At 39.5% G+C, this 10,753-nt stretch overlaps 1 protein-coding gene across 1 annotated transcript in view; it reads left to right on the top strand.

Moving 5' to 3' along the window:
* The window catches only part of KCNH4 (potassium voltage-gated channel subfamily H member 4), a 139,858-nt gene extending 133,086 nt beyond the window's left edge, over window positions 1–6,772 (top strand). Inside the window, exons 15-16 of the mRNA XM_075176918.1 lie at window positions 232–308; window positions 1,611–6,772. Coding sequence (XP_075033019.1) covers window positions 232–308; window positions 1,611–2,240 — 707 coding nt within the window. The 3' untranslated portion in view covers window positions 2,241–6,772. The remainder of the gene's footprint in view (window positions 1–231; window positions 309–1,610) is intronic.
* The last annotated feature ends 3,981 nt before the right edge of the window (window positions 6,773–10,753 follow it).

Here is a 10,753-nt window from a genome sequence, read left to right on the forward strand (position 1 = left end):
TGCACAAGCTACCATTTGACCCCCCCCCCCCCCCCATCCCAAAACTATGCCCCAGATTACAAATCCCCACCCAAATCTGACTGTCTCACCAAAATTGTAATAATTTGGGTTATGCTTATGGTATATAACATGTGATATCCTTTCAAAAAGTAAAGTTTTAATGATGTGTCATATTATTTCATGTCTATTAAATGGATATTTCACCTTACCCCTTTCTTCTCTCTGTCTCAGGAATAAATATAGTTAATCCAATTTTAGCAGCTGAAGCAGAGGAAATCAAGCAAAATATATGCAGATTAAATCAAGAGGTAAGAGAAAGACACTGTTAGACTGCGACCCATAACAACCTATAAGGTTTCAGCTTTCATTCCCCATACTAAGAGACTGAGTAGAAGGTCATACCTGATTAATGCTATGGGTTATAGTACATTGTTGCTGTACCGTGTAACTAAGTAGACTAATCTGTGAAGGTGTTGGTCAATGTGTAAGGGGAAATGACACAGAGAATACTACTACTATTGAAAAAGTAAAGTTCATGTGTTTTCTTTTTCATGTTTTTTCTAGCAGAGTAAAATAAATAGCCACTATTAAATGTTTAGAGTGTTATATACATGCATAACAATTTAGGCATGCCAGCAGTGACATTGAACCAGTATCTAGGTTTATACACATGGGGGCTTTTGCAGCACTTGTGACACGTTTGGTCAACACTGCATTAAGGGTGATTGAATTATGTAAGGAATGAGGCAACAGTGTGCACAAGTGTCAGACATGGCTGTAGCTTTTCTTTCTGTGTTGCGTCTAAGCCCATTTAGCGTTCAATGAAGACTATTGCAGTGTCAGGAGGAACAGAAACAGGTAAAGAAATGAAACTTGTATGGGTTGGGGGAAGATAATGTAAGTCATACTTGCCAACATTTCTTTTTCTTTTTCCGGGAGATGCCGGCTGGGAGGTGGGTGTGCAGGGGGCGGGGCGGTGAAATCGCGTCATTTTGGCCCCGCCCCCGTTACGGAATGACGCAAATCGCGGCATTTTACAGCGGGGGGGCTAAACGCCGCGATTCCGGCTGAATCGCGGCGTTTAAACTGATTTTTTCCCACTTACAATCAGGGAGATTGCCACACTCGTCCGGGAGACTCTCGCAAAATGCGGGAGTCTCCCGGACATTACGGGAGAGTTGGCAAGTATGATGTAAGTATATAAACATTATTAGAAAATACAGATATACTGAAGTAATGGTCTTGGCAATGTAGAAGCATAGCAACATAATAAACATTTATATATCAATGCACTGAGTGTCTTGATGTTCAACCAATAACTATGAGTCCCAAACATTACAGAATCAGGGAAATATGTCCACCACCCAAACAGAAACATTCTAGCAAAGTTTAATTGAGTTAATTCAAGATTTTGTGGGGAACAGACAGTTAACCTCATACTTATTTAATGGTAAATACAGTTTTCCATTTGACATGATTGAGGGCAAACTCACTAATAATTTCAGATAGTGGTTATGAGAAGCAATAAAACAAATTAAGTATGGGGCTAAAGGAGGAATGTTATAAGGTGTATTCTTCTGCTGGCACATTATTCTCTTTCTACATTCTAGATCAACAATCTCAACCAGGACGTATCTCAACTCAGTAAGGACCTACAGCATATGATGCGATTGTTACAAGCTCTACTGGCTGTCCAGCAGTACAACCCTCCTTTGGCATGTCCCTACACGGTCCAAGTAGTCTCAACCCCTCCTGCTGGCCACATGAGCTGTAATGAGCAGCAGCCTAGGCCTAATTATCCCATACCACACTCTCTGCATCTGGTACAGGAATCCTCAATGCCCAGGACCCTTGGACATGCATCCCTGGTTTCAGATGTCCCTTACAGCCAAGTTCATTTCACAAGGGTTTCTCCAGATGCATGTCCACAGCCTCCAGATTCAGAATCGTTTCATCCAGTGAGGGACTGCTGCTATATTCCCTCAAACACCATGTGTTCTCCTGGAACACCATTGTCACATGGAGAAATGGAAAGGGTGAGGTTGCTACAACAGACTCAAGAGGTTACTTCAAGCCCTAAGACTTCTAATTACGATTCACCAGTCTCTGGACCTCCAGTGATGGGCCGACCGACTCATACTGTGACATCTATGAGTTCTGTTCAATCCTTCACAGCTCGTACTGTCCAGAACTACCAACCTCAATCAACTTCCAGTAGGGACCCTGACAATCAGACTTGAACAAATGCAGAGATAAAAGCAGAACAAACTAGGGACCCCCCACATTCTGAACATGCTGTTTATAACACCTGTGGTAATCTGAGGAACATATTTCCAAATATTTTAAGCAAGCACAAAATGCTGAACACTATTTAAAGAAAATATTGAAAATAGTTAGGTGCATGTATCCTTTTCCTAATTGGTTACCAGGACAATGTATTTTGATAGAAGGTTTATATGCATAAGAGACTCTTGTACCAGCTGAGAGGCCATTGTTTAGCTCATGTGGAATGTCATTGGCTTAGCAAGTGTAATAATACTCTAATAGGCTTTCAGGGACCTCCTTTGATCGCTATAAATGACCTTCAATTTTCATACAGTCAAATTCTCTATGAAGGTTGTCAAGCACTCCTTTGTGTCTACGTACTCTTCACAGGGCAGATCTAGACTTTTATTGCAGGGTGGGTGATTTAGCAGAGCCCCACACCCTCTTGTACTTTATTGGTGGATAGTTCCAACCGTTCACCAATGAGAGTGTTGAGACCTCCCATTACTGTCATTAGTAAATAGCAAGTGCCATCCACCAATCAGTGAGCTACTGGATATGACACTGCATGGCTGTGCCTAAGAAGTATACAAACACAATCGGAATGGCCGTACAGGATCCTCAGCCACCAGACATATCTATGTAGTATCGTACGACCACCAGCAGACCGCTCTTGCTAGGAGGGCAATAACCCCCCTCCTGACCCACCACTTCATGACAGATAGGTAGAACTTCAATACCTGCTATGTGAAGCAACGTTGGGATCCATAAATTTACACTTTATGTTTTTGTGATAAACAAATCATTGCATTGCATGATCAGTTAAAATATGTCTACCTGTCCAACACCCAGTTCTTCAGGTACCCACCACGCACTCTCAGTGAACAAAGGTAAAGGGATTCATATAGTCAATTTCCCCCGTGGCTAGATTCGAGACATTATGTATATTATCTTGAAATTATAAGTGGCCTTTAGTTTAAGGTGTCCCCCTCTAGTTTGAGCTACGCACACATTTTGTACCACACAATGCGATATTAGATAAGGTCTTCTTGATCAAAAGTTATTAACTGAAAAGATAGTTCAGGAATATTATCATTTGAATTTGAAAATTTTGATTGCTCAGTATTTGAAAACTATTTTATGACCATGTCTACAAGCAGATTGAATGATCATAATTAGGTGATGTCTACTTCACATAATTAATATTTCAAGTTTATCAGATTCAGATAATTCACTGTGTGCACAGATTGTTCAATGAAAAGATTATGAGAAGACCTTATGATTAGAATTTATAAAATCAGTGGGCCTGATTCATTAAGGAGAGTGATAAAGTGAGTACGTTTTCTCCTGGACAAAACCATGTTACAATGCAAGGGGTGCAAATTAGTTTTCTATTTTGCACATAAGTTGAGTACGGTCTGTTTTTTCATGTAGCACACAAATACTGGATAGCTTATTTGTACACTGAAATTCAAAGTTGATATTTGTGTGCTACATGAAAAAACAGACAGTATTTAACTTATGTGCAAAATAGAAAACTAATTTTGTCCAAGAGATTACTTACTGAATTTTCTACTTAACTTTCCTTAATGAATCAGACCCAGTGTGTGTTCCTTTTAGAGTGGTGATTCATTAAGCCCATCAAGCACCTTAAAATTCTCTTTACTCAAAGTATCTTATACTCTGTGATTCCTGCTCTATTCTTCACTCTTTGATCTACAACAGGATTCTTCTATTGGTTTGGACATGATTAAACCGTTTTATCATGTTATTGTAAGTCAGGTCCAAGTTTATCCCTCTACAGTCAGATAAATCCAGCAGCTTGATCTTGTAACTCACTGCCCTATGTTTGAGGCAGGGATATCCAAGCTCAATGTAGGTTATTATTGATACTAGATTATTAAAATGGAAAACAAACCATACGCAATGGCCTAAGTTTATAGAAAGGTGAACAAATGTCTGGGCTTTCCTTAGTTCACCTTCAATAGTATTATACATAAACTACTGTTCATTTTATTCAGTTCAGTGGATGAGTTAGCATGGTTATTTGAGAATAAATGGTTTCTAGCCAACTGTGTACACATAAAATAAGCAAACTCCCTTATTAATATATATTTCAAACCTAGTCATTTCACTCTTTAGAATATGATAGAAAATTAAGTTAATCTAAACATGTTGTAATAAGATAATTTTTAATTAAATGCACACAATAAGAAAGTCTTTTAAGGAGAATTGAAAGTAGTATTTGGTTATGGAGAGTTCGTTTTCTTAGCTGGTTTAATGTTCTGCCTTGCTGCATGTTTTACTGTAAAGGAAAAAGTATATGCTATGAAAATTTGATTAAGTGCATGGACTTTTGTAACTCACATCTCTCACTACACCCTATCATGAGGTCCCTGGAAAATCCTGTTTATTGTAATACATGTATCCATATTACAAACATCATAAGTCAAGTCGTCGTAGCCTTTTGCCAGATTTATTTGATCACATTGGGATGGCCTCTTGGTATCTCCAGAAGCCCTGTCTACCATAGATGGTCAATATCTGGATCGTTTCCATAATAGATTATTTAACTCAATCACCTATTATGAGATCCTACTCTTAAAATAAATGTTTATGGAATCAATACACAATTAGTAAATTCTATAAACATATTAAATCTACTTGTCCCTGTACATATTAACTATTGGATTGACCATATATTGAGATCTGTATACCACGTGATTTGGGGACATTTTGAACTATAGCTCTGCTAGAGGCTCAAATTTAGAAGTTACAGGAGCCCATTCTTGGTGTAGCAATGGCCCTATAGAAATTCCAAGATCTTACTACTTAGTAAATCAGTTGCACCTTCTTTTACTTGTGTTCCATAGTTTCTCATCATTTTATACATTCAAACCTTTATGCTAGGGATATGTTTGAGAGATCTGGGTTTATTTTCTCACTTGTATTGCCACTAATCCACTGAATTACAATCTAAATTACATTGCTATGTCTGCTTAGTCCAAAGTCCTTTACATAAGGCATAGAGGATGTAAGGTTTTGGATATTTTTGAAACTTTTTGTTAATCTAAACCATGGGTTCAAATACGTTGTTCAATGCTCCCCATCAATGTCTCCATATTCAAGGCTCGTTTTTTTAAAAGGAAATTACTATTTATAAGGCATTAAAGCTAGTTTGTATAAATAATAATACTTAAACTGCAGATGCTTTTACAAAGTTGTGTCTAAAGGATGTTTATAAATATTTATTTATCAATCAATAATTATTATTATATAGTTTAGTTTTATCCATTCTCTCAGTTTTTTGCCTTTAACTTTAAAATAAATTTTTCAAGGCCCAAAACTAATAATGTTAATATGTTATCTTGGTTCCATCAGCAAAACAGCCTTTGTAGTTGTAGTAACAGGCAGTCCGCAAACCACCAGTGGCCCACTGAACCTACACCGTTGACCCCCCAGCCGGCTGCTCACGATTTTATCAGAATGGGGGCAACAGGCTTCCATGTCACATGACCTGCTCTGCACAATGCAGGGAGTTCACAAGGCATACCCGGTGAAATGAGTGCACTGTGCTCTCCTTCTTTCCTCTGTGCGGCACCTTTGAAGTCTGGAGGGCTGCACATGCAGTCATCTGCCTCTTTCATGTTGCCCATTACTGATCTAGGATATAGCATAATCTTCTTGCATTCTTTTAATTTAAATGATATTTATTTTGAAAACCAAATAGACTTTGCATGTCTATCATTGATAAAAACAAGGGTATTCATTCACATTGGAGATGCTTCATCCAAAAGATTGTGCTAAAGCTATGCAATTTACCATTTTAATTCATAGTTTGGTTGCTAAATGGAGCTGTAATATTGTTATCTATGAATAGGTAATTTTACCAAGGAAGAACATGCAACATGATAGTTGTCATTTATATTAATAAAGGCGATTATGAAGATATAAGAGGCTTATTTCATACGTAGTGCAAAGAGCAATGGTGAGTTGTAGCCCATAGCAACACATCAGATGTCAGCTATTAGTAGGACTATTTTAAACTGCTAAATGTTGACTGGTTTCTATGGGTAACAGCACACAATAGCTCTATACACCATGGTTACTAAGCCTAATAGAATATTTTTATGTAGCATAATGTATCCCCTTTTACACTGAAAAGAACTATTAGTTATCAACATTGTATTTTTAAAAATAACATCACAGCTTCCCTTTAAAAACATTTCAAGAGTGGCAGACTAGAAATCTAGAAATATACTTGCAATACACAATATATATGGATGTATAAAGTATTGCCACACACAGAACTGGTCATTGTTTACAGTTGAAATGTTAACCCCCTTTACCTGCCAGATTAAGGCAGGGCATGAGTTAATTTTGCCTTGGTTTCGGCAGGGAGAGCAGCATCTGAGAATGTAACATTAACAACGTGCCTATTATTCATCCGCATGTGCTTTTATATAAAACAGCCTGACGCTGTATATCTCAAGTGAAATAAAGTCTATTTTTACACTAAAAAAAGCAGTGGAGAAACTTTAAATATCAAGCAGAACTGTGTTGAGTCAGACAGAGCTACCGGCAACATGAAATGTGTGTATGTATGTGTGTGTGTGTGTGTGTGTGTGTGTGTGTGCGAGTGTGTGTGTGTGTGTGTGTGCGTGTATTGTCACTATTTACTTCCTTGGGTAAATGGCTAGACTTCATGTGCATTAACCCAACAAAGTCACACCAGTCCAGTGCCTAGGTTCAAGTAGTCACAGCTAGTTTTATTCAGCAGCTCCAAAAAACAAAACAAAACATAATACCTAATACAGCAAAGAGCACCCTGTCTAAAGTGAACAACCTAATGTCGCACACACACAAAATAACAGCACTTACTAGTAACAGATTGCAGTGTCTCTCACTAGGTAGCGAAAGACTCCTGATTCCCAGCAGAATGTCTGGTCAGTTGGTAGCCTGGAATGGGCCTGATGAATGGAGCCCACCCTTCTCTCTCCATTAATAACCCCATGGACCTCATGCTCTTCAAATATACACACTTCCCTGGGGTTTAAAACATAAATGACAGAAACCTGGGCATATGTATAGTGGTTTTTTTACAAGAAAAAAGGTGCCGGAACGCACATCTTGTTAATCCTTTATTAAAGAAGATCTTTTGTACTGATATTATATGACTTATTGAGCCACTCTATAATGTATTATACCGTGATTAGTGTATACAAACTGTACAGTGGTTCCTTACAAACATCTCTATGCTATATAATCCAATACTTCTCACTAAGCACCGCGCCCACAGGGCCGGTGCAAGGTTGCTCAGCACCCTAGGCAAATCTTCAGCCTACCGCCCCTCCTCCTCCCCAATACGCCGTTCCTTGCTCCTCACACACTTGACAATTGTAAAATAAAACTAACTCTTACCTCCTCTTGGCTGGCTGGCAAGGCTGCAGTCCAGATGCAATGATGTCTAAAGCAGAATGCTGTCCAGTCTTCACTGCTGCCCAGGAGCAAATGCAGGATATCTAGAGGGGAGGCCCCAAGTGTTAGATTTAATAATACGAAACAAAACAACTGGATATCACTCACCTGTTACACACTGACATGTCCCCTGCTGCCTACCACTGTTCTCACATATGGCCACTAGCTATTCTCACCCCTATTCTGCCCCCCTCGTTTATGTGTAGCCCTCCCTTTCTGCCCCCTTCATTTTCCTGTAGCCCTCTCTTTCTGCCCCCCTCTCGTTTTTCTGTAGCCCTCTCTTTCTGTGCCCCTCCCCCACTTTCTGTAGTCTGTACTTACTTTCTTATGCTTCTTTTCTCGCTTCTATGCTTGATCGCGGCTCCTCTCACTGGCAGCGTTGTGACGTCACGACGCTGCCGGAGCTGGCAGCAGGACACACACTAAGATGCGGTGCTGCATTGTAGCAGCACCGCACAGACAAAAAAAATGTTAAAAAGTTAATTAAAGTTTGAAAACCCCTTGAAAAAAGGTGTCGGAACGCCGTTCAGAGCGTTTTATGAGGAAAAAAAGCCCTGTATATGTATATATGTATATATATATATATATATATATATATATATATATATATATATATATATATAACCTGCCTAATATTGTGTAGGTCCCCCCTCGTGCTGCCTGAACAGCCCTGACCCATTGAGGTATGGACTCCACAAGACCTCTGAAGGTGTCCTGTGGTATCTGGCACCAAGACGTTAGCAGCAGATCCTGTAAGTTGCGAGGTGAAGCCTCCATAACTCGTACTTGTTTTTCCAGCGCATCCCAGAGATGCTCGATCGGATTTCAATCTGGATAAATTGGAGGCCAGGTCAATACCTAGAACTCTTTCTCATGTTCATCAAACCATTCCTGAACAATGTTTGCAGTGTTACAGGGTGCATTATCCTGCTGAAAGGTACCACTGTCATCAATGAATACCGTTGTTATGAAGGGGTGTACTTGGTCTGCAACAATGTTTAGGTTAGTGTTATGTGTCAGAGTAACATCTACATGAATGCCAGGACCCAAGGTTTCCAAGCACAATATTACCCAGAGCATCACACTGCTTCCGACTGGCTTGCCTTCATCCCATAGTGCATCCTGGTGCCATCTCTTCCCCAGGTAAAGGACGCATATGCACTTGGCCATCCACATGATATAACAGAAAACGTGATTCATCAGACCAGATCACCTTCTTCAATTGCTCCATGGACCAGTTCTGGCGCTCACGTGACTATTGTAGGAGCTTTTGGCGATGGACAGGAGTGGACACTCTGATTAGTCTGTGGCTATGCAGCCCCATATGCACTAAGTTCCGATACACTGTGTGTTCTGACACTTTTTGTTTATAATAGCCAGCATTAACTTTTTCAGAAATTTGTGCCATAGTAGCTCTCCTGTGGGATTGGACGAGAAGGGGTAGCCTTCGCTCCACACATACATAAATGAGTCTTGGGTGCCATGACCCTGTTGCCGGTTAACTGATTGTCCTTCCTTGGACCACTTTTGGTAGGTACTAAGCACTGCATACCAGGAACACCCCAGAAGACCTGTCGTATTGGAGATGCACTGACCCAGTCGTCTAGCAATGACAATTTGGCCCTTGTCAAAGTCGCTCAGATCCTTACCCTTGCCCATTTTTCCTGCTTTCAACACATCAACTTCAAGAACTGACTGTTCACTTGCTGCCTACTATATCCCACCCTGTGACAGGTGCCAGTGTAATGAGATAATCAACATTATTCACTTCAATTGTCAGTGGTTTTAATGTGGTGAAATATCTGTGTATATACATGTATTTATATATGCATTTATTTATATAAAGTCAGCATAATTCATAGAGCTTTATAATTGGGAACAAACATAGTAATAAAACGAGACTGAGCATTATAGACAAACAGACAGTAAGAGGTCCCTGTTAGCAAGCCTGCAAGCTATAGGACAGTAAGAGTTAGATAAATGAGGTTAAGTGCTAGATATTGCATATTGGTCCAGCCGGACTGCAAGAGTAAAAAGTGCTTAGTGAGCTATATGAACAACTTGGGTTAGGGGGTTGTTTGCGTATAGAAAGAACACATGTCATAATGGCTGTAATAGGGTTAAAGAGCAAAAACAGATTAAGAGAGTGGTTGAGGAATTGATAAGATTGCCTTAAAAAGGCTAGAAGAAAGGTGGGGCATTCCACAGACCTATAACTGGGAATAGGAACAGGTAGTTAGGGTGAATGAGAGATGCACATCTTGCTCAGAACAGAATGGTCGAGTTGTGAGATTTTTTTAAGACAAGTGAAGAGATGTATTTTGGTGCAGTTTTGTTGATGACCTTGTATGTTAGTAGAAATATTTTATATTGAATTTGGTAAAAAACAGACAGACAACATTTTGCAACGAAAATCAGTCTAATCGCTTTGTGCAAAAAAGATTACAAAGGTGATAGTCTGGTTCGGGGAAGGAAGGTTTTGCTATAGTCAAGGTGGGAGAGTGCATGAATAAGTTTTGCAGTGTCTTTTGTGAGATATCTATTTTTTCTGGAAATGTTTCTTAGAAGTAAGTAACAGGATTTAATACAGATTGGATGTGGGGAACGAATGATAGTTCTGAGTCAAGAATAACACCTATGCAGTTAGCTCGGGGAAGGGGGGGGGGGGTTATTGTCACGTTGCCAACAGAAATAGAGGTGTTAGGTAAGTAACTTCTGTTGGCTGGTGGGAATATTATTAGTTCTGTTTTTGACAGATTAAGGTTTCAAGAGGAAATCCAGGATGAAATTGCAGAAAGACATTCAGTAATACATTTGGATATCATACACATAGAGATAATACTGAAATTCAAAGGAGCTTATTAGTTTTCCAAGATAATAGGTATAGATAGAGCGGAGTAGAAGACCTAAGACTTGTGGTACTAAGACTAAAGCTGGGTACACACTACATAAATTTCGACCAACTTTTTATGCCGAGCGATTTTACATGCGATCGATGGTCCGATCGCTC

The sequence above is a fragment of the Mixophyes fleayi genome, chromosome 6, assembly GCF_038048845.1.
Source record: "Mixophyes fleayi isolate aMixFle1 chromosome 6, aMixFle1.hap1, whole genome shotgun sequence".
Classification (NCBI taxonomy): Eukaryota; Metazoa; Chordata; class Amphibia; order Anura; family Limnodynastidae; genus Mixophyes; species Mixophyes fleayi.